This window comes from Cricetulus griseus (genome assembly GCF_003668045.3).
Source record: "Cricetulus griseus strain 17A/GY chromosome 1 unlocalized genomic scaffold, alternate assembly CriGri-PICRH-1.0 chr1_1, whole genome shotgun sequence".
NCBI classification, from domain to species: Eukaryota; Metazoa; Chordata; class Mammalia; order Rodentia; family Cricetidae; genus Cricetulus; species Cricetulus griseus.
The window spans coordinates 101,058,930-101,083,120 of record NW_023276807.1 but is presented as its reverse complement, the minus strand read 5'-3'; the positions used below and the strand labels follow the sequence as shown (position 1 = coordinate 101,083,120).

Genomic DNA, 24,191 nt, shown 5'->3' with positions numbered 1-24,191 from the left:
AGCACCATCTGTGGTCAGTCTTACAACCTGGGCACAGGGAAAGGAAATGGGGTGACATCTTTATGAGTCTCCTTCCCCCACACACAGCCTGATTCCTGAGTGCTTCAACCCACTTCAGGGCAAGTAAACCTGGAGAAGCCAAGTCAGTGGGCTCTGGAAAGTACAGGTGTGATGGAGAGGTGGAGCACCCTCCTGGGAGGGGGGTTGGTGTGATGGAGAGGTGGAGCACCCTCCCCTGGGAGGGAGATGGTGTGATGGAGAGGTGGAGCACCCTCCTGGGAGGGGGTTGGTGTGATGGAGAGGTGAAGCACCCTCCTGGACTGGCTTCCATGCCAGAGGCTCCCAGGCTTCTGCTCTGACCTCTCCATACCACTGCACAGGTCAGGGCCTGAGCCAGAGGGCAAATGACTCAGGCTGACACCACTGCATTAACTAAGGGCAGAAATGACTGCTTTGGTGTTCTGTATAGAGAAGGAGTAAGATGGGATGCTGCTTTTCATTAGAGTCCCCTGTACCCTACTCTTCCTGTGTATGAATTAAGGGCTAAAACTGTGTGTGTGTGTGTGTCTGTCTGTCTGTCTGTCTGTCTGTCTGTCTGTCTGCCTGTCTGTGTGCACATGTGCAAGTGTACACACATTCATGTATTTTCAGGTAGATGTGGAGGCAGAGGACACCAGAGCCACTCACCTTGTTTTTGAGACAGGGTCTGCCATTGGCCTGGAGCTCTCTGACGAAGCCAAGCTGGCTGGCCAGGGAGCCTAAGGGGTCTAACCGTCTGTCTGTCTGAAAGAGCTGGGATTACAAGGACATCATATCATGTTGTCTAAAAATAAAAAAAAAAAGTTCTGGGGACCATACTCAGGTGTATTTACTAACCCAGCTATTATTCCCCAACAGATACCATCTGCAGTTTCAACATTCACTGTGTGTGTTGGGGGACACTTGTCTAGTGGTATGGTAGTTTGGATGTAATTGGCCCCATAAGCTCCTAGTGAGTGGCATTATTAGCAGATGTGGCTTTGTTGGAGTAGGTATGGCCTTGTTAGAGGAAGTGTGTCACTGTGGGGGAAGGCTTTGAGGTTTCCTATGCTCAAGATACCGCCCAATGCACAGACCATTTCCTGTTGCCTTCTGATCAAGATGTAACCAGTACCATGTCTGCCTGCACACTGCCATGCTCCCCACAATAATGATAATGGATTAAAGTTCTGAAACTGTAAGATGCTACCTCAATTAAATGTTTTCCTTTATAAGAGTTGCAATAGAAACCCTAACTAAGACAAGTGAAAGTTTTGTAATATGCTTTGAGACAGAAGTAACAGGGGCAAAGGGCCACACAGGCAGCTGGGTGGGCAGCAAGACCAGCAAAGACCATGGGCAAAGAACTCCCAGCTACCAAAGGCACCACATGGTTGTCATCATACAGCTTAGGCATGAGACAGAAGGCCTCCATTTTCTCCTTGGCTCTATTTTTTATGTCAAAGGAACGTCCTTTCTTTCTGGAGCTTTCCCGGCGAAACTGGGCCAACGGCTTCAAAAGAAGGACATTCCTGCAGGTAGAGTCTCTGCTGCTAGCACCTGAAGCAACAAGAGCAGTCTGGGATGTGCTTGTGTCAGCAGTGGGCTTGCACTAGGTGGTGAGTCTTTCAGTACATTTGCGGGCAGCTTCCCCAGCCAAGCACTTCATGGCAGGCATGGAGCATGGGTTGAAGGTGCTCAAACTCCTACTACCAACTTCATCATTAACCCCAGAGCAGGAAGTATTGTTTATAGATTATGTATGCTGTACTGCTCAATTTATACTTTACACTATACAACAAATAAAACTACAGAGAACATTAAGTTAATCTGGTTAGAACTTTTAAGAATGTTTCTCTGGGGTGGGGATGGGCCCGGTGGTGACACACACCTTTAATCCTAGTGTTATGGAGGCAGAGGTAGGTATAAGCTTGCGGCCAGCCAGGGCTACGCAGTGAGACCCTGTCTCAAAAAGAAAAGTTTCTTAAGCTGGGTGGGGTGGCACACAGTGCTCAGGAAGCAGGGGCAGGCTCATTTCTGTAAGTTCCAGGCCAGGCAGGACTACACAGTGAGGCTCTGTCTCAAAAGCAAGCAAACAAAAATGTTTCTTAGGACATTCATACTCATTTCTTAGACAATGGGGTGATAGGACAATGGAAACTAGACCCATGATCCCATTCCTAGTACCCTCCCCCAAATTATTACTTTTTCCTAGCTGCACCCAGAGATGTAGTTGGTGGGGCGAGGGTGGCAGGATTTTTACAACAGGTTCAGCTAGGGGAAGAAAACTGCAGAGAGGCAGGAATGCCACGTCGCCGACTCTCAGTGAATGTCATCTTGTTGTCAGTGCCCAGGTGAACACAGTGTGTGCGTGCACCCAAGGTGGCTCAACTTAGGGGCTGGCTGTCCAGGCTGCACTACCTACTGACCCTGGTTTTGGCTCTCACTTGGACTAAGGAATCTTACAGGTGCATGACAATGTACACACCCAACATCTGGGGCTTCTGTGCCTCAAAGTGAAGCCCTGTGCATAGACACAGCCTTGGTCTTTTCCACCTAAGAAGAAATGGCCCTACAATGTAGTGTGCCCATCGGGAACAAAGCGAGGTTGAGACATGGGAGTCTCAAAGTGTCCAGCCTGTAGTGTGACTGGTTGCTGTAATTTAAATATTCCCATCAAAATTCAGTATCTATTGTGAGCTATTAAGAAATGTTATCTTCCTGGATTTGGAAATGTTTGAGAGGTGATTAAAACTAAGTAAAGACAGGAGGGTATGGGTGGTGCAATTCCAGTACATTCGACTTACTTTTCTTCCGATGTTTGTTGCTTTTTGAGATAGAACCTTGCTATATAGCCCAGCCTAACCTCAAGCCATCAATCCTTCTGCCTCAGCATCTTGCGTACTGGGATTAAAGGTGTATGCTGCCGCGTCTGGCTAGGAATGCAGCCTTGTGAGACACCTTGGAGTTCGTTTTGGCACACACAGTCATGCAGGGATTGATGGCCCCTCCTCTTCTTCCACGGTGTGTGGGGCATGTTTGGTCACAATGCCCCACACTCACCCCATACCCCAAGTTCCAGGAGTTTATGGAGATGGAGCCACAGAAGCAGTGTTTCTGGCAGCTGCTTTACCAGATAACAGACTTGGGTGGGAAAGTGCATGGATAAACCTGGCCAAAGTTGTACGAATTGATACACACAGAAGTTTACCTGGATGATCTCACTCTTAAATCACACAACTCAGTTCCAGAATCGGTATCACACCAACAAAATTCATTTGCTACTCCAACACAGCTTTTGAGATTCTCTCTCTCCTCTATACTATGATTTAGATATTTATTTTGAAATATGTTCTTAAGGCAGCCTCAGACCTCTAGTTAGAAAGAATCTGGTTCCTGTGTGCCGCAAGGAGTCAGTTTTCTCAGTGTGTCAGAGTACAGAATGCTCACAGATACACCTGTGATTTCAGTAAGGGTTTGGGCCAGTCAAAAACAGCAATTATAGGTGCATGCCTGGTATTAATCATAAATACCGTGGACAGTGTTTTTGTTTTGTTTTGTTTTGTTTTGTTTTTTGTTTTTTTGATAACTAGAGTGAAGGTGCTATGTGATTCAAAAGATGAAGCAGGAGAGGAGGCAGGAGGGAAGATCTAAGCTGGAGCTTTGTCTTGCCATGTGATGCTCTGAGCCACCTTGGGACTGTGAAGAAAGTCCTGGCCAGCAACCACAGTCAGGGGTAAGTGGCCTATGTTGACCCCAAACCTTAAGAACAGCAAGCTAACCAACCTTTACTCTTTGGAAATTAGTCTCCTCCACTCAATTACAGCAACAGAAAGACACTAAGACAATGTGTGAATGGAAGAGAGTCAGTTGCATTTACCACAAAATGGCCCAGCCCTCCACTTGCTGTTACCTCCCAACCTTCGTTTCTGAAGCTAATCCCAGCCACGGCTTTGCACTGTAGGTTCCTTACTATTTTGAGGAAAGGCCTGTTTATGAAACAGATATCTGTTCTGGTTAACCTTAAATGTCAACTTGACAGAGCCTAGAGTCACCTGAGAGAAGAAGCCTTGATTGAGGAATTGCCCATAGCAGACTGGCCTTGTGAACATGTCTGTGGGAGACGGCCTTGACTGTTAATTGATGTAGTATGACCCAGGCCACTGTGGGTGGCACCATCCCTAGGCAGGTAGGCCTGGAATATCTATAAAGAAAGCTAGCTAAATACAGCTTATAACTGAGCCAAAAAAAAAAAAATCATTCCTCCATGGTTTCTGGCTTGACTTCCTTCAATGACGGATAAGTATATACTGGATATGTAAGCCAAATAAACCCTTTGCTTCCCAAAGTTGCTTTTGTTCAGAGTTTTATGACAGCAACAGAGAATAACATCCATCATCCAAAACCACAAAACACAAAATAACGGATGCTACAATAATATTAATCACCCAAAACCACCAAACATGAAATGAAGGATGCTGCCTCAGCCGGTGGAGTGAGGAGGCCTTGGTGGAAGGTGACCCCTCCAAAGAGGGCAGCAGCTTGCTCCAGCCTGAAGCTCTATGACCACACTGAAGCCCTGCCCCTGGCAATTGGTCTGAATAAGCTTTGGGTATAAAAGGGCAGCTACTGCGCCACACATGTAAGGCTTGTGAGTGGCCTTGGCTATCTTCTGAGCATCCTGCCTGTGTCTCCAAACAGTTGCTTCCCAGGATGCTTTTTACACAATGGCTGCAGCACCAGCCTGCCAGCAAGGCTTGTCTTCCTCTCAAACTGGGTCTGAACTCACAATTCTCTGACTGGGCTGGGCTAGGCTGGGCTGGGAGAGGAGCTGCTTGGATCATCCAGGCTCACAAAGCAGCTGCTGCCTGCCTTATGCTCTGGCTCTTGAGGGTATCAGGGAAGGTTCCTTGGACCCAGGAGAATGGAGGGGTTTAACACTCCATGAGGCACACTCAGGTGGTCTCTCAGGTACAATTCCATTTTATTTTGGCCACATCTGCTCAGATCAAAGCTGGCAACTGGCTTGGAGCTATGCTGCCACATGTTGCGGGTAAATTTGAGACTGGGCACAGTCATCAAAAACCCAGGTGCAGCCAAGGCCAGCCAGGTTATCCTGTACAACAAAGCTATCATAGAACAAAGAAACCAGCCTGCAGACGGCAAAGACACAGAGGGACTCTGGGATGGACCAGAAACAGAAGCAGATTGAGAATTACTTCCCATACAGACCCTCAGGGGACACTCTCCCTACACTGTACATAACTTCTCTGGCCTTTAACCCAGCTTGCCTGGGGTATTGTTCCCCAGCACCAATGGGCCCTGTATAGAAACACACACACACACACACACACACACACACACACACACACACACACACAAATGTGCACACACACACACGCATGCATGCATGCACACACACATACACATACATGCACACACACGGACATATGCATGCATTCACATATGCAAACATCCCTCTCTCCGAAGGCAATCCCAGCCAGCTATCCCACATCTTCATGAGACCATCATACATAGATCTATGACCAGCCGAGGAGCCGGGGACAATGAATTTTCCAGCTGCTCCTCGTGGCTCCCTCTCAACTGGTTATTTTATGTGGTTCTGTTTTTTACTGGTTTTGTTGCTGCCATTTGCCCTCATAATCACCCTGAGATGCAGATGTTTTTCTTACAATTGGTGGGAAGAACAGTGGAGGCTTAAGGAGCTTAAGGCCTTGTCCAAGGTCTCATAGAGACCCAAGGGCAAAGTTGGGATCCCAAATTGTACTTTTTAGTCAGGCCACACCTGTTCATACCACTGGGCAACTGAGACTCTATATGCAGCTTTGTTCTGTGGTATAGAACAGTAGCCGTGACCTTTGAGGGTGTATCTCTAGGTCATGCAGAAGGCACCCAGGAAAATGCTGCAGCCCCCGTGTCACTCACCTCAGGTTAAGGTCAAGTGTGTCAACCTGACATCTGAATGATAACAATGTACAATCTATCTGACCTGGGAATTACAAAGACCTGTGGTTGTATGCTTTGGTGCTACAAGTAAGCAATTAGTAATCATGGCCATTGGCCTGGCCGGAAAATGACGCTCACGTGGCAGTAATGGTGAGAAGGTCTCAGCAGTAGCAGTGGTTTTTGTCACACTCAGCCTCTTTGACTAGCATCACCAACTTAAACTCCCCACAATGTCTGTTTCTACCCTGATGGCTCTGCTGAGGCTCTAAGAAGGCGGTGGCCGAGCCAGAACGCTGTTCCCCGTCACTCCTACTGGGAAAAGCCAACTCTGTTTCTCTGAGAACAAACCATCCGCTTTGTTTTATGTGGGCCACAGGGTCACACCCAAAGCCAAGCCATTCCCATTTTTGCAGATCCGTGAGTGTTCTATGCTGCTTTGAGTTAGCAACTCCCCATTTAGCCCCCCGACCCTGCCTCCATGAAATCATCTATACCCACCAAGGCCAAGCGCTCAGAAGACAGGCCAGTCTCCCTTCTCAGGGAGGAGCCAAAATATCCCAAGCAAGATTCCTTAACTTCCTTTATGATGCCCTGGGACTACTCGGAAGTCAACATTGGGTCCTTTCTCAGGCCCTGAATCCCCCCTTCTATCTACCTCACACTCTGCAGGACACAGGAAAGCAAACCTCAATCCCATGTAGATTTCATGGCAATGGGTGTCATGTTTTGATGAAATAAACAAAGATCTATAATGAGATCTGGTGCCCTCTTCTGGTGTGCAGGCATACATGCAGGCAGAACACTGTATACATAATAATTAAATCTTTAAGCTGGCGTGGCCAGAACTCAGGAGACACAGGCAGGCAGATCTTTGTGAGCTCGAGGCCAGCCTGGTCTACAGAGTGAGTTCCAGGATAGCCTCCAAAGCTACAGAGAAACCCTGACTCGAAAAAAACAAAAAAAGACAAAAATCCTTCTTTAAAGATACATGGATGGATGCGCTGGGCCCAAGTGGCACAGGCCCGCAATCCCAGCCACTTCAGGGGTGAAGTGGAAGGATGGCAAGTTCAAGGCCACTTGGGCTACAGAGAAATTCAAAGCCAGCCTGGACAACATAGCAAAACCTGGTCTCAAAATTAAAAAAAAAAAAAAAGGAGGGTGGGGGCTTGCTTGGCATGCATGAGGCAGCAGATCCAATGCCCAGTGCAGAGAGGGGTGGGGGAAACTGAGTGATGGATGTGTGCCCTGAACCAGCAGGAGCTTCCAGACAAGACTGGCTGCTAACGGTGTGACAAGAACACACAGGTTCCTTCTGGTCTTAACTTTTCCACAACAATTAAACAAAAGAATTTAAAATCCCTCTCTAGAAGGTTTTACAGCCTCCCCATGCCTGTACCTTTCAAACCTGCTAGGAGCTCTCCAAATCTGCCCCCAGCCTGTCCTGTCCTCAAGTCCAGTAAAACCCAGAAACCCTCACTCTCCAACTACAGAACCATCCCTTTCTTGACACTCTCAACTCCCAGCACTCAGGAAACTGGGGTAGAAGGGTTCTGAGGCCACGCTGAGATATCACGTGTGCGGCAAGTCCCAGGCCAGCATGTGCTACACAGCCAGCCCCTGGTTCCAAAGAGATGGACCAGGCTGGAGATATGGCTCAGCAGTTAAGTTGCTGGATGCTCTTCCAGAGGACTACAGGTTCTAGACCCACATGGTGGCTCATAACCATCTGTAACTCCAATCCCAGAGGATCTAATACCCTCTTCTGGCCTCTGTGGATACTGCATACACATGGTATGCATACATATACATAAAATACCATACACCATACACATAAAATAAAAATAACAATAAATGGATGGAGGGAGGGAGACATCACATTTGAGAAAGCCATTCCTTCATGTCAGGGAGAACTGTTGAGTGCTTAAGCCACTTGTGTACTAGGGACATAGACAGAAAGTTCCAGAGTGGTGTTTACAAAGTCATTGCCAACCCCACACTCCCCGGGAGTTATTCCACCTCAGGTACCATGGCCAACAGGAGGGATGCTTTCAAGCCTTACCTTTCAGATGATTTTCATCTTGGAATAACAGGCTGTCGGGCTGCCCAGATGTTCTTTAGGGTAGGCCCCTAGGGCCACCAGCCACCCAACCCCAGCCCTGCTCAATTGCCTGTCTGGTTGCTCTAAGGGCAGAATCTGAGCTGGTGAGAAGATTCTGACACAATATTATGATGTCAGAATAGGCTGTGACATCAAAGTGGTGGCAGGGAAGTGAAGGGTACAGGGCAGGAGATGGGAGCCCTTGAGCCTGACTAGTCGATGAAAGTGGAGGCCTGGGTGAAAAAGTGGCCTTGCTCTTGCTCAACTCTTATACTTTAGCAGACTTTCCCTCACCCTGTGAGATGGATAGAAAGACCATTTAGAAGCAGGGCAAGTGCGGGAGCCATCCTCTAGCACCCTCTTGTGCTAATTTAAAGGATATTTTTTATTTGCTTACAAATGAAGGTGGTTTGCCTGCAGACCAAGAGGAGATCTGTAGGGTAAAAGGGCTAGCCAAAGAAACACACTTTGACCCTGAAACCAGATCCCAAGAAACACACTCTGCCCCTGACCAACTCAGCACAAAAACCAACCAATCCCTGAGCAGGAAAACCAACCAATCCCTGAGCACAAAATCCAGCCAATCTCTGCCCAAGCTCAAGGATTGAAATCTGACCAATTCCCACCCTGAAAACCTTCGCCCTGAAAAAATTCCAGCCCTAAGTATCCCTATATAAGTCCCGTGACTTTTTCTACCCTGGCAGAGGCAGCCACCCTCCTGGATTCCTCCCTCCCCCAGGCATCACAGTTCCCCAGGACAAGATTAAGTGTGGGCCAATAAAATGTAAGGTGGCCGTCATGTTAGAATTCTAGATACACAACATACAATAAATAAAATTTGTTAAATGGGACAGTATGAGTGACTTGAATTTTTTTTTTTTTTAACAATCCTGTCATCCTACTCAGGGAGGCTTGGTAGGCCAGGGTTTGCTATGGATCCCATGTGGGCTGACAACTCAATAAGGATTCAGGCTGGTCTCCAATTCTCTATCCTCCTGCCTCCGCCTTCCCAAGGGCTGGGATTAGAGGTATGTGCCCCTGAGACCAGCTTAGCTACTTACAAATCAAATGAGCAAGGAGACAACACAGGATAGCATGCTGTTGACATTTAAGGAGTTTTGTACAGCTCTATGTGTCATTTATAAGCAGGTATGGTCTGTTTCTCCCGTTGCTAGCTGGGTGCCTTTGCCTCCCTTCTCTGCTTGCTCTGTTGATGGTGAGCATAAGTCTCAGGGCAAGAGAGGGAAATGTTTGACTTTTCTCTGTTCATCTGCAAGAAGCATCCAGAACTCAGTGTGATACTGACTTCTTATTGTTATTCCTTAGACTTGCACTCCTGGTCTGAATCCATCCTATTTATGTGTTTCTAGATTCTGACCGCTGATATTTTGAAGATTTTTAAAAACCATGGTCACAACAGACATTGAACTGGAGATCTCCTGTACCATCTTTGTCTAATTTTGTATCCAGGCAACATCGTCTTCATACAATGGACTAGGAATCTCTCTCTGACTTCTAAAAGACAGTGTGTGCTCATGGTGTTGTTTCTTTTATGGAATTCACTAGTTAAGTCACCTAGGCATGAGATAGCTGGACATGAGCCCAGGAGTTCATAAACAATTTAATATTTTTCTGAGGCGGATTCATGCTGGCCCCCACCTTCGATCCTCCTGCCTCAACCTCCTGAGTGCTAGAATAATAGTCATGCACCACCATGCTTGGCTCCATAAACAATTTTATGGGGTCATTCTACCAAACATTCATGTAGGTGCTCTCTCTTCCTCTTCCCCCTATCTCTCCCTCCCTTATTCTCATCTGGTATTTTCTAGGTCTATAAAGATCTCTTTTCCAGTCTTTGGGGCCAACACCAGAGCTTTATACACTTGGCAGAGGCAGGTGGATCTCTGTGCATTCAAGGCCAGCCTGGTCTACACAGTAGGTTCTAGGTAGACAGGACTAAACACACTGAGACCCTGTTAAAAAAAGAAAAAAGAAAGAAAGAAAGGAAGGAAGGAAGGAAGGAAGGAAGGAAGGAAGGAAGAAGAAAGAAAGAAAGAAAGAAAGAAAGAAAGAAAGAAAGAAAGAAAGAAAGAGGAAAAGAAAAAATGGACTCATTAGAGTCAAGGGGTATAAGAAAGGTGACTGCCATGGGCCATTGCTGACAATGAAGTAATTAAATTGGTGTCGTGGCACCCACAGGTGGGATCAGGCCAAGTATTCCACACCGGGGCATGGCTGAAGATGCCAGGAGTGTGTTGATAATGGGTCACAGCATTGGGCTTGAGGACAGCCCAGTGGCCAAGGTCCCTGATGGACCCGAGGGCTGATGAGTGGGGAGTAAACCCAGCAGAGGCAGATGCTGGGATTGGGGAGAATGAGTGGCACGGGGTAGAAAATGCAGGCGGTGTGCACAGCTGATCCTTCGCTGGCCTGGTTAGCCCTTCTCAGAGGGGACGGGCTACCTGGAGGGGATTCCATCTTCTGACTGGACTCTTCTCCTGCATCCCGATGACCCCACAGGACAGTAAAAAGGCAGCTGAGTAAGCACAGCTGTACCAGATCCAGCACGCCCTCCCAAAGTCCATCCTGCCACCAGATGGCAGCAGTGGACACCATATAAAGCTTTTCCACATTGAAGAATGGTCCTCAGTGAGCAAGTCTCAGGGTTGCCCATTCCTCATCTGAATACCAGAAAATACTGTACCCTTTCATCTGCTGTCTTCTAGACAGGCAACGAAATGTCTGAGAGTAAGGAAAGACTGCCTTGGCAGGACTCCCATGTGAGCTCGGGTCTCTTGTGACATGTGGCCTAGTCCATCTTCAGCTGTCCCTGGAGATATCATCCGAGGCCATCAGCTAGCTGTCCATAGCCCTGCATGCTCCCTGCTCCCAGATCTGTGGGTCTGGCATGGCCATGTCAGGGGTGGAAGTGGGAATGTTTAGGCCCCGGGCATTGTAACCTTTGGCCTGACTTTTGTTTTTCTTCATTGGTGTTTAGAGTCTGTGTGTCACTATATAGGCCAAGCTGGCCCAGAACTCATGATCACCTTTCCCAGTGATAACAGGCAGAGAGAAACCACCTTTAGCAGATCTGCTGAGGGTGTCATGGTACACAGGCCCCACAACAGATCCCTGTTTGGGCTCTGACCCCACTGATATGCTCAGCACTCGGCCCCAAGCTCACCATGGATATTAAATGCACAGGCTCTCCTCTCTCTGGATGTATGTATGTGTACCAAGCACATGCCTGGTGCATGGAGGTCAGAGAAGGCGTTAGATTCCATAGAATTGGAGTTACTGATGGGTTTGAGCCACCATGTGGGTGCTGAGAAGCAAAACCAGGTCCTCTGGAAAAGCAGCCAGTGCTCTTAACCATTGAGCCATCTCTCCAGCCCTTCCTAGTTACTGTATTGTGAAAGAGTGACGGGTATTTGTCAGATCCTTTCCTTGCATTACTTGAGATGACTGTGTGGCCAGCTCCTCTTCAATCAAATTGGTATATTACATTGACTGTTCTTTTCTTTTCAAGCTCCTTGAATTTGTGGAATAAATCCTACTAGATCATGGAGCACAACCCTTTATAATACACTGTTGTGCTTGTGTAGGAGGATTGGCCAAGTGTTCTGTTCGTGTAGCACTTGGTGGCTTTGGTGCCATGGCTGGCTTTGTATTTCTTCCTATTCATCTTTTTTTATAGGATTGATGTACATGCTTCTTTAAGTTCTTGGTAGAACTCATCGGCACTGCCATCTGGTCTTGGGTTTTCTTTACTGTGAGATCTCCGATTCCTGTGTCCTTTATAAATGTTAAGATTTTTGCAGTTAGTCATGGGGATTCTTTAGACACTTTCCTACTTCATCTTGTCTAGGTTGCCCAAATTATATATATATTTCTTTTTATTCCTGCAAGATCAGTAGTAATAGCTGTTAGGAATAAGACAAGAGGCATAACTTGGTTTGGAAAAGGAGCTAACACAACCCTAGTTCCCAAATCTGGGCGGTGGTGGTGCATGCCTTTAGCACCAGCAATGGGGAGGCAAAGGCAGGCTGATCTCTGTGAGTTTGAAGCCACCCTGGTCTACAGAGCAAGTTCCAGGACAGCCAGGGCTACACAGAGAAGACCTGTCTCAAATTAAAAAAAAAACCAAAATAGCCCCCAGGAAAGAGAACCACAGAAGGGTGTGGCCTGATTTCTTCCTGTGATGGGGATCTGACCAGCACCATAAAGGGGCAGGCTGAGAGCTAACAAGATAGCTCTGTTTCCATGTCTGGCATTAGTGGCTGTAGTCTGCTCGCCCTGTTTTGAGTCTCCCATTTCTCCACAGGCCTTTCAATGTGTGTTTCTACAGCCATAAACCCATGAGAGCTGCTCTAGCTGTACCCCATCGATTTGTCTATACTGGGTTCTCATTTCCATCCATCTCAAAGTATTTTCTAGTTTCCCTTTGTGGTGGTGTGAATGAGAATGGCCCCCATTGGCTCATATATTTGAGTGCTTGGTCCCAGTTGATGGAACTGGGAAGGACTGGCCTTGTTGGAGGAGGTGTGTCACTGTGGAATTGTCTTTGAGGTTTCAAAAACCTGTTTCACTCCCAGTTTGCTTTCTCTCTGTGTCTTGTGTCTATGGACCAGATGTAAGCCCTCAGCTACTGCTCCAGCACCATGCCTGCCTGCTGCTGCCATGTTCCCTGCATGGATGGGCATGGACTCTAGCCCTCTGAAACCATGAGCTCCCAGTAAACTGTTTCTTCTATAGGCTGCCTTGATTGTAGAAAACAGAACAGAAAAATAACTAAGATGGAAGTTGGCATGAGGGAGTGGGGCTTTGCTTTGACAGGCCTGGCCATGCTATTTTTAGAAGAATAAGGAAGACCTTAGGACTTTGGACTAGGACAACAGTTGAACACTGTAAGCAGGGTGTAATGGGCCATCCTAGAAGGAGTTTGGAAGACAGAAGTTCTGGGAGCAATGTGGACAATAGAGGCCCAGCTCAGGAGGTTTCAGAGAGGAGCAATATTATCAGCTGGGCTAAAGACCATTTTTACAATATTTTGGCAAAGGATGTGGCTGCTTTCTTGCCTGCGTCTTAAGACTCTGCTGGCTCTGAGGCCACACGGGCAGGAGAGCTGTCCCTGTCCCCCACCAGCTGTGACACTCAGGAGAGCAGGCCCTGGACCTCACCTGGGCAGCACAACAGAGCCAACCCCATTGGTGGGCGCGTGGGTGAACCAGCCCTGATGTTGTGAGTAGGGGAGAACTGTCCCCATTACTCATCTGTCATGTGGCAACATGGGGGAGGGCACCCATCAATGCCTGAGGCAGGTGAGAGTACTGTCTCTGCCCCTCGTCAGCTGCAGCACTCGGGAGAGTGGTCCCTATGCCATGACTGGACAACACAGTAGAGCTGGCCCTGAAGGTGTGAGCGTGGGAGAGCCAACCCTGAGGACATGAAAGCAGGAAAACTGTCCCCATCCCTTACTTATTGCTACAAGAGGTGAACTAGCCATGGCAATGCTCACCCTGGTGGTAAAGACACGGGGGAGCTGGTGGGCTGACCAACCTTGCAACTACCCAGGCCCAGAACCCACCCCAACATCCACCCCATCTGTGATCTGCTGGAGCACATAAAGGAACCAGACCTGCAGACCCCAGGTTGCAGGACCTCCACTACACAGGGCAACAACAGGACAACTAAGAGGAGCCCTAGTGAGGGCCCAGTATTGATAGTGTAGCAGAAACCAAAGGCCTTGTGCTAGGATTCAGGCATTATGCTGGCCAGCCTCCTGTCACCTGGCAGGATGCACTCAGGAAATACCCTGGTCAGCCCAGGGTCCTATGGCTGTTGCATCACTATGTAGTCTGCATGCAGGGTCTCAGGTCCCTTTTAAGAGATGAGCTCTGCCCACTCCCTCTCTTTTTCCTACTGTTCCTCTGAAGGGCAGACAGGACTTTTCCTGTCTCCCTCTTCTCTCTCTCCTCTCTCTCCTCTCTTTCTCTTCTCTCCCCCTCCCTTCCCTTTCTCCACTCCTTTCCCTTTTCCCCAATAAAATTTCCCACCTAAGCTCTGTCTGCCGGCTTGTTTGTCCCTCACCCGCCATGGGATCCACCAAGGTCCCCCTCATGCCATAATTATAACACCTTGAACTGAAGGGACCAGACCCTCATCCAGCCCCCTGCTTTAACAGCCATGACTGGTTACAGAAAAGAGCCAGCAAGATATAGGCCTCTGACTCAGCACATGTTGCTGAGTTTCCGGCCTTCTGACTTTGCCGGATCTGACACACCCACACACCCACACACCCACACACCCACACACCCACACACCCACACACCACTCTCCCACCTCCCTGTCACTAGGACATCAGATGCCCTCCATGTGGCAAGGAACCAATCAGAAGTTAGCTGGAGGGCTCTGTACATGCTTTAGGATAACAGTAGTGTAACAGTGGCCTACAGAGCATAACAACCAGTTGACCAATCAATACAGAACAGGTTGCCCAAGCCCGGAAGAGCACCAGTCCTGAGACTGTTTCATACCCCTGGACACTCCCCTTGCTATACCCAATAAATTCCCTGCCTTGCAGCTCCTTTGAGTCCTTCTTGCTCCACCCATCGTGTTGGATTGACAGAGGAAGCAAGTAATGCAGTTAACTCATTAAATTATAAAAGACTCTTTGTTTTTCGAATTGAAATGGATCTCTTAGTGATTTGGGGGTTCAGAATTTGAGCACAACAGAACCAGACCAATGAGTCATTTGCAATGAACACTTGCTAGTAAAGACATATGGATAAAAGGGTTTACTGTGTGACTCACTGTGTCACGCTGCAGCTTCCATGACAAGGTTGATTTTTCCTTCTCTCTTTCTTCTTTCTTATTCTTTTTCCTCTTAAATTTTATTTTATTTGGGGGAGGTTACAAGGGCAGAGGGTGGATACAAAGGGATGGAAATGAATGGGATGAAGATGTATGGTGTGAAAGACACAAGGAATAAATAAAAAGTTTTTTTTTAAGGTAAAAACAAAAGAATCTGCATGGGGCTAAGTTGGAGAGTCTGGGACTGATGATGTTGGCAGTGGAGATGATAAGACAGCCTGATATTGATTCTGCAGCATGATTGCTAGTGATAATTCTTAAGCAAATCGAAAACAAAACAAACAAAAACCGAAAACAGGCAAAAAACAAATACAAAAGGTGGTTTAAGGAGAAAAGGAGCAGCAGGAAATTTTAATGCTGGAGCCAAGGATTGTGCCGAAAGAGGTGAGAGGCCTGATCCACACTGAAATGAAGGGGTGTTGCCCTCAGGGCAAGACCCCATCCAGCTAAACTTCCACTTGTAAAAAGAAAAGGCCTCAGGAATTATCTGGGCCTAAAAACGTATCAACAAATAAAAGCTTATTCAAATGTAATTCAAGAAGGGCAGGCTCCACCCCAAGCACACAGCTGACTTGTCAGCATTGGCCATGTGAATCTAGCTTTGGAGTCATGAAGGAGACAGGAGTAAGTGGCTGTGGAATCTTCTTCCGTTGTTAAGGAAAGTCATTGAGGACAGGTGTGTGTCAGAGGAGTACCTATGTGAAAGCCTGGAGGGGCAAATATGGGAAGCTCTGGAAGTGAAGCCTGGGTTGCACTGGAGACCCCAAGACATTAGAGGTGACAGAGCCCTGCTGTGTCTGCCAAGGAGCGCTGCATAGAGGGAGTAGGACCAGCCTGAGAGAGAAGCGTGTTACAGGCAGCAAAGCTCTAAGGACAGAGCCATCTAAGCCTCGGGGCATCAGACATGGAGCTACAGGATTTGGAGTTTGCCCTGTTGAGTTTTGGTCTTGTTTTGTGTAGTGGCTGGTTTTGTGTGTCAACTGGACACAAGCTAGAGTCACCAGAGAGGAAGGAGCCTCAGTAGAAGAAATGCCTCCTTGATATCAAGCTGTAAGGCATTTTCTCATTTAGTGATCGATGGGGGAAGGCCCAGTCCATGGCGGGTGGTTGCATCCCTGTACTGGTGGTGCTTCTGTAAGAGAACAGGCTGAGCAAGCCAGGGGAAGTAAGTCAGTAAGAAGCTCCCCTCCATGGCCTCTGCATCTTCTTCTGGTTCCAGGTTCCAGCCTTGCTTGAGTTCCTGTCCTGACTTCCTTCAGTGATGGACTATGTATCTGGAAGTATAAGCCAAATAAACCCTTTCCTCTCTAACTTGCTTTTTGATCAATGTAGAGACTGTGAAAAACTGTGGGGACTTTTGAAGTCAGACTAAGCAAGTTTTGCATTATGATATGGCTACATGTCGATAGGGGCCAGGGAGTAGAATGTGCTGGTTTGAGTGAGAATATCCCCATAGGCTCAGCAGGCAATAGGACTTTAACTGAGTTTTTAACTGAGTTCCTTCCATCCTGGGAATCCACAAGATGAAGCTGCAAAATTGTCTTTTGAATTCCACTTGCACACACAGTGGCACTCATGTACTTATATAAACACCACACACACACACACACACACACACACACACACACACACAAAAAAAAAAAAAAAATAGATAAATAAATGTAAATAGTTACTCTAGTAAATATTGCCTCTATACCAATTTTAGGAGATCCCAGGAAAAATGAAGCTATTGTCACTCATTTATAGAAAAGAGGAAGCAAGTTCCTCCATGAGCCACAGGTTCCCTCATTTGGACAGCATGGCTGATCTGAAGCCAACCCCATCTTTCACCACAGTGGCTTTCCACAGGCAATCACAGAGACCTGCTGAAGACTACACTTCCCAGCTTCCCTTGCAGACTATGGAAGTCATTTCCACCCTTATGAAGGAAGGGCTGTGTCCCATCTTCTTCTGGAGGCACTTTGGCCATCTGCACATATGGCTGACAAAAGTGTCACCTTGCTGTGAACAAACATGGTCCTACCCAAGGTCTGACTAAAGAGCCTCTCTTTCTTTCCTCTCTCCATCTCTCTACAGCTGTCTTAACTAATCTAACACAGCCCGGGCATTAAATGGTCCCAGTAGCCTCCTCCACTGCTGTGCCAAATCTGTACAAATTCATGCTTGAAATAAAACACCTGCAGGCCACTCCCTGGACCACTGTGCATAAGAAAATAGCCACAGGCTAGAGACATGGCTCAGAAGTCAAGAGCAATTGCTGCTCTTTCGGAGGACCTGGGTTCAATTTCTAGCACTCACATAAAGGCTTACAGCCCTTAACTCCAGCCCCAAAGGATCTGGTGCCCTCTTCTGGATGCTGAGAGAAACACACACACACACACACACACACACACACACACACACACACACACACTGAATAGGAATAGACATATGTGTAGACAAAACACTTATACCCATAAAATAAATAAATCTTAAGAAAACAGCCTAATGGCTCATCCACAGACAACAGGTTAAATGAACTACGGTACCTCCATACAATGAAAAACCATATTGCAAAGACAAAGGCAATGCAAAGACAAAGACAAAGGACACATTTAGGATAAATAGTTAAATGGGGAAAGGCGGTGGGGTGTTGCAATTTAAATGTGGGGCATATTGTGAAGTTGGCTGCTTCTGGCACCTCTGACGGCCTCCAGTGAGAGACCAAGGTAGGCAGCTCTGGGCAGGAATCAAACTTGGGTTCTACTTACAGGGTTTTAGAACTATTAGATTATAAATCATGTAAGACACTGTATGTTTAAAAATTAATTTAAGAAGGTAAAATATGTTCGGACCATCAGAGTTGACGTCCTGCCTGGACAAACTAGGATGGGAAATTGTCGTCGGTACTCACAATGTAAACTGGGGAAAGTCGAGCCTGGGGCATAGGTACAACATCCTGGGCCCCCACCCAATAACACTGCTTCTGGGCCTGGATTACCTAAACATCTGAAGCATCTACTAAAGTTCTCATAACCATTCTTATTCAAAACAAGGCACACAGAGTCCCAGGCACCTCAAACACCCAGGACTGCCAGCCACCCACAAACACCTTGGCAGAACAGCTGCCTCACTGAGGAGGGTACACCCAGTCAAGTGGGAAGGGCACACATAGGTCTTGGGCCTTCTGAATCGGACTGGACTCCCTTGGGTTTCCCAGTCATTCCTGTTCCCCAGTGTTTTTGATCGACACTTCCTCTAACAGGACACCATGACACCACTCATACACACCCCCTGTGCTGAGTGGCCACTACCTGACTGAGTTTTCATCACACAGATAGCCTTGGCCTTGGCCAGCTCCAGAACCGTGATCCATTGCTTCCGGTCCACCTCTGAACTGGCCTTGAGGTGGTAGGTCCTTGCCCCGTTGCACAGCATGATTCCACAAGAGTCCTCTGTGTCGATGTGTGCGGAGGCCAGGTTGATGGTTCCACGGCAGGTGTGGGCCATTTCACCCTGGTTTCTGTGGAATTCAAGAGAAGGTATAAGAGAAGGTTCCCAAACCCAGTGATTCCAGATTAAAGAAACTCTCAAGGTTAATCTTCATCTCAGGCCTTGAGATCGGGGAGGTGCCCTGGGATCACCTGTGGGAGAGAGTGCCTTATTAGAATCAACCTGTTGTGGGTTGGTCAAGAACTTTCAGGCCATGTCTGCCTACCACGGGGAGTGGTGGAAGACTGTAATGTGTTGTGCCTACTGTGGGGGGCACGGGCTATCACTGTCGCTCAAGGCAATGACAAGACTAACATGATGCCACCTCATGTAAAAGGAACAACTCCTCTGTTAGTGACGAGATTGGGGCACGAACAGTACCAGAGATGAAGTAGTGGTGACTGAAGCACATATTATTTTCAACTGGGCCCTGTGTCTAAAAACTGGATCCAACTGTCATGAGTGGATTTACTTAACTCACTCCCTTAGACACTTGAAGGAAATCCAGGACTCCACAAGAAGCCCAGATCTGGGGTGTTACAACCGGAAAACAGTTGGCAAGCATCTAATACTGGCAGGGGGATGAATACTCTTGGCAATTTCCTGCTGTGATACCTATTCTTGGTTGTTTGCCAACTTGATTACATGTGGAATTAACTAAAACCCAAGTGGCTGGGTGCACCTGTGAGGCATTTTTCTTAACTAAACCATTCGAAGTGGAAAGACCCATACTTAATCCAGATCTCTTGCTGTGAAAAGATCACCTTTAATCTGGGCCACACCTTCTGGTGGCAACCTATCTAAAGGACACGGAAGAAGGAAACTTGTTCTCTGCCTGTTTAAGGGGGAAAGTTGATTTAGGCTCATAATGTAATCAACCAAGCTCTGGAAGCCTCAGAAATGCCGCCCCTCCAGTTCTGCCGCCCATGTACACATAGATTCTATCAGAGGTCAGGGGCTTCAGCCTGTGCCAGCAGTTTTCCTTGGCAGATGTCCTATGATCCTCAGGGGCTTTCTGCACAGACACCAACCCTGCCACACAGCACCTGGCCTCTGCTGCACCCCATGACCCCCTCAATCTTGCATTCTCTGTGCCTTCATAACCAGCAATCGCATGGATGCTGCCAACAAGCTCTCCCACTGGCTCAGGATGCTGACACCGGGGAAACACTTTCTCAGGCAGTTGCTTCGGAGGAGCAGGGGTCCCCTTCAGCTTAGGCTATCTTTATTTAAATGACTTTAAACCCACCCCTAGACACCTTCCCTATTGCCCCAGCTCAGCAGCACAGGAGGCTTCTCGAGAGCCAGCGTGGCTGTTATCAGCTCCAGCACGAATGCTCTCCTGTCCTGAAGTTTCCTCTGACAAACAAATTAGCCCATTATTTGTTGATTTGCCTCACTTCAGGTTCTTAAGACATGGACAGAATAAAAACAGATTCTTGGCAAAAGTACATTTATGGCCCCTAGTTAATTCCTGATAGAATCTGTGTTCTCTGAGCCCTTCATCCACATTTCTCCCAGTACTTTTGTCTTTTAAACTCCACCAGAATGGGCCATCAGCCTCTGCTCATAGCATCCAGTGGCTTTTCTAGACTGAAGACCCAAGCTCTTCCACATTCCTACTACAAAACAGTTCCAAAAGCCCAAGAGCCACATGGTCAGGTTCATGAAGTAATGGCGTCACTTCTAGTGCCAGCTTCCATCTTAGTTTATTCTGTTTCACTGTGATTAAAAAAAAAAAAAAAAAGATAAAAACAATTTAAGAAGAAAAAAAAAAGCAATTTAAGGTGTATTTTGGCTGAGGGTTCAAGGTACAGTCCATCACAGTGGGGAAGTTAAGGCAGCAGGGGTTTGAAGCAGCTGGTCACTTCACACCCACATCAAAAAGCAGAAAGTAATAAACAAATGCATGCATGCTACTTAAAGCCCAGCGTCCATCGAATTACAACAGCCATCACAACACCCTACAAAACAATCCCTTTCCCTCTGAAGAACACCCTTCTGCTTTGACCACACCCCTTAGAGAAAGTGATAAGGAGCTGAAGGGAGGCCCAGCTCTCCCATGCTGGCACCAGAGGAGAGGTGCTCCATTCCCAGACTTGGCAGAGCTGGGGATGTCTGTCGAAAGCCTCACGTCCTGGATTTAATTTTAGGCTGGAGACTGTTTGGGTGTTAAATGTTATAGTGACTAACCAACAGCACCTTGTGTGGTGCAGAAAAAAAGGGACACAGACTGTGTTCTAGGTATAAGCCAAACTTGTAAGACCAGGAGAACTCACCCAGCTTTCAGAGACCTGGAAGGGCCCCAGCATCACAACCCAGGTAGCAGGAGTGCAGGGGGGCAGAGGAGCAGGGGGACAGGGGTCAGCAGAGAAGCAGGCAAAGGCCAAATGGGGAAGTTGGCAGTCACATTAAGGAGTTAGACTCTTATACCCAAAGTCAAAACAGAGTCTCCTGGCCCAATATCAGAAGAGAGGATCAACAGCTCCAGTAGTTTCTGTGGAAACACAGTGAGCACAAGTGCCTCATACATGGTGGGAGATGGAAGAAGCCAGGCCACTGTGTGAAATCATGGTTACACTGTAAGTTCCCCTGGGCATAGTACCACAACCCTGTGAAAGTATTTCCTGGAAGGATTAATGGGGACCGGCTCCCCCAGAGTGACAGAACCTTTCCTCAGCAGCCCAGATATAAAAACAGCTGCTTTTGCCTACCCTCCTTTACACCCTGCTGGTGAGTGCATCTACTCTGTTGCTGCTATTGAGGTTGCCATTCTTTACTGACATCAAAACCCAGCTTCTTCCCAACATCAACTGAAAAGGCAGCAGGTCTCCAGGAACCCTCCAGGCCTGCAGCACCAGACTGGGACTACTGAGGCATCTTGCCCTGTGGACTGAGCAGACACTGGGGCCTCAGTCTCCAGTGTACAGATGGACTATGCAGACCTAACTGTGTAAGCCAATCTCATAAATCCTTCCTTTGTATTATATATTCATATGCTATCAGTCCTGTTCATCTAGAAAACCCGACATGGACATAGAAAATCACTAAATACAGTATAGAATTCGGATTGCATTCTAACATAGATGAAAGAAAAGACTGGTCAAACTACTGAAGTTCAAATAAAGCCTGGCACTTGGGTGATAACCTTATCTCAATGTTGTTGTCTTGGGATTGGTGAGTGGATGATATTCTTGAAAAAAAATCCCAGTTAAACTCCTGGAGCCACTAACACAAACAAAAACAGACATGAGAGTAGAAGGGGTCTGGCTGAGAAGAGGGGGTTGAGCAGGAGGAAGGACAGAAAGGGGTGAATATGTTCAGAATAAATTATATACATAGTGAGAGTGTCATAATGAAAACCATCATTATATGTAACTAATTATGCTAGTAGAATAATTTTTATGGAGTGAGGCCTGGCCTGGCGGGCAGGGAGGGCACGGGCGATGGCCCGGCAGCCCCCTCCGTACCATCGCGGGGGTGGGGGGACCCTTGGCGGAGCTACGCTGTTGCCTGAGTTTTTCAGATGTCACCTCCCCTCTTCTACTCATGGCTAAGAACTTGAAGCAAGATGAACTTGCTGGTGATGGTATGGACCAATGAGGATTCTCGTACACAGAGTTAGTTACTTGATGCCAGCAGTCCAAAGACAACATCTTTGGTCTTGCTATGTCATCATGGACTGTATCGGAGTTGGTTTCTTCATTGCTTAAAATGAGGCATTTTTTGCCATCTCTGGAAATTTGTCTGTAATTCATTTTCCTCACTGCAGTATTGACAGTTATACCAAATTGAAAATATATGAATGAATATCCTAAAAAAAAGAAAAAGGAAGACTTTACACTCTTCTCGTTATTCAGATTCTTCTGGAATAAGCAGGATCACAGATGGGATCAGTTGGATCTTTTCTGATCATTGTTACAGTGTCTGCTCTATGAGACAGCCAGATTTAAAATACTTTGACAACAAAGATGATGATTCTGATCCTGAGACATCAAATGACTTGCCCAAGTTTACAGATGGAAGCAAAGGCAGACATAGGAATCAGAACTACCTGGTCCCCAGCCCTGTGCTTAGAATTCTAGACCACACTGTCTTTTCCACAGACAAGTCTGCTGATGTTGAAATCTGTGATGAAAAATGTGACTCCCCTGAGTCAGTGCATCCACAAACTCAAGAAGAGAGCCCTATAGAGGTTCACACCTCCGAGGACGTCCCCATTGCTGTAGAAGTTCATGCCATTTCTAAAGACTATGATATAAAGACAGAGAACAATTCCTCTGAGAGCCTCCAAGATCAGACTGATGAAGAACCACCAGCTAAACTCTGTAAAATACTTGACAAGAGCCAAGCTTTGAATGTGACTGCCCAACAGGAGTGGCCTTTACTGAGAGCCAATAGCAGTAGCCTCTACAAGTGTGAACTTTGTGAATTCAACAGTAAGTATTTTTCTGACCTAAAGCAGCATATAATCCTGAAGCACAAGAGCACTGACTCAAATGTGTGTCGAGTGTGTAAGGAAAGCTTTTCCACCAATATGCTTCTCATCGAGCATGCCAAACTTCATGAAGAAGATCCCTACATCTGTAAGTACTGTGACTATAAGACAGTGATCTTCGAGAACCTCAGTCAGCACTTTGCAGACACCCACTTCAGCGACCACCTTTACTGGTGCAAGCAGTGTGGTGTGCAGTTCTCCTCAAGTAGTGAGCTCTGCCTGCAGTTCCAGGAGCACAGTCTCGATGAGCAGTACCTGTGCCAGTTCTGTGAGCATGAGCCAGGTGACCCTGAGGACCTGCATAGCCACGTGGTCAATGAGCATGTTTGAAGACTGATAGAGCTAAGAGACAAGTGCAGCAGTGGGGGGCACGGACAGTGCAGCCTTTTAAGGAAGGCCACCTCTGACAAATGTAAAAACTTTTTTGTATGTCAAGTATGTGGATTTCGGAGCAGACTTCACACCAATGTGAACAGACATGTTGCTATTGAGCATACTAAAATATTCCCTCAAGTCTGCGATGACTGTGGGAAGGGTTTTTCCAGCATGTTAGAATATTGCAAGCATGTAAATTCATATTTATCTGAAGTGATTTATTTATGTCAATATTGTGAATATTCAACAGGACAATTTGAAGATCTTAAAATTCATCTTGATTACAAGCATTCAGCTGACTTGCCTCATAAATGTAGTGACTGCCTGATGAGGTTTGGGAATGAAAGGGAATTTCACCTTCCAGTCCACAAGACTACCTGACAGTTATCCTTATATCATGTTTATGTAAAATAATAAATTCTTTTTTAATGTTAAAAAAGAATAATTTTTTATAATTTAAAATAACAAGGCCACCCGAGGAAATGAAAATAGAGCAGATTAGCTTTTATAGTCACCTAGCACTGAATCTTTAACCATAATAATTTTTTTTTAAATCAAGGTCTTCAATTTTTCGGTTTATTTTTTATTTGTACTATTTGGAAGAAATCATGCAGTGGGCTGTATAAATCTGGGGCTAACGGCCTTTCAGTGTCTCACAGCCCAGTGACATTTCCAGCCTTGGAATTCAACTCTATTCTTCTTCCATCTAGATGCTTCATGTTCAATCCACTCTGCGCCAGCAGCAGGGGTTTATTTTTATCCTGTTTATTACATTTGTTTTGTTTTCATCTCAGTGGCTTCAAACACTCAAAGTCCTGAAAAGAGCCTAGAGTTCAGGGACACAGCCTAAAACTTGGATTGCTGTTTGGGGTGGTGCTCCTGCCCGTGGTG

At 46.8% G+C, this 24,191-nt stretch overlaps 2 protein-coding genes across 3 annotated transcripts in view; one reads left to right on the top strand and one right to left on the bottom strand.

Moving 5' to 3' along the window:
• Osbp2 (oxysterol binding protein 2) overlaps positions 1-24,191 on the bottom strand; it is a 144,645-nt gene that overhangs the window by 86,819 nt on the left and 33,635 nt on the right. For both annotated transcript variants that reach the window (XM_035452725.1, XM_027387292.2), the window contains exon 2: positions 18,250-18,458. In XM_035452725.1, the coding sequence (XP_035308616.1) occupies positions 18,250-18,458 (209 nt within the window). The remainder of the gene's footprint in view (positions 1-18,249; positions 18,459-24,191) is intronic.
• On the top strand, positions 22,229-23,681 carry LOC100757728 (zinc finger protein 639-like). The gene is given in 2 exon segments (XM_035452727.1): positions 22,229-22,243; positions 22,245-23,681. Coding segments are annotated over 2 exon segments (1,452 nt in total).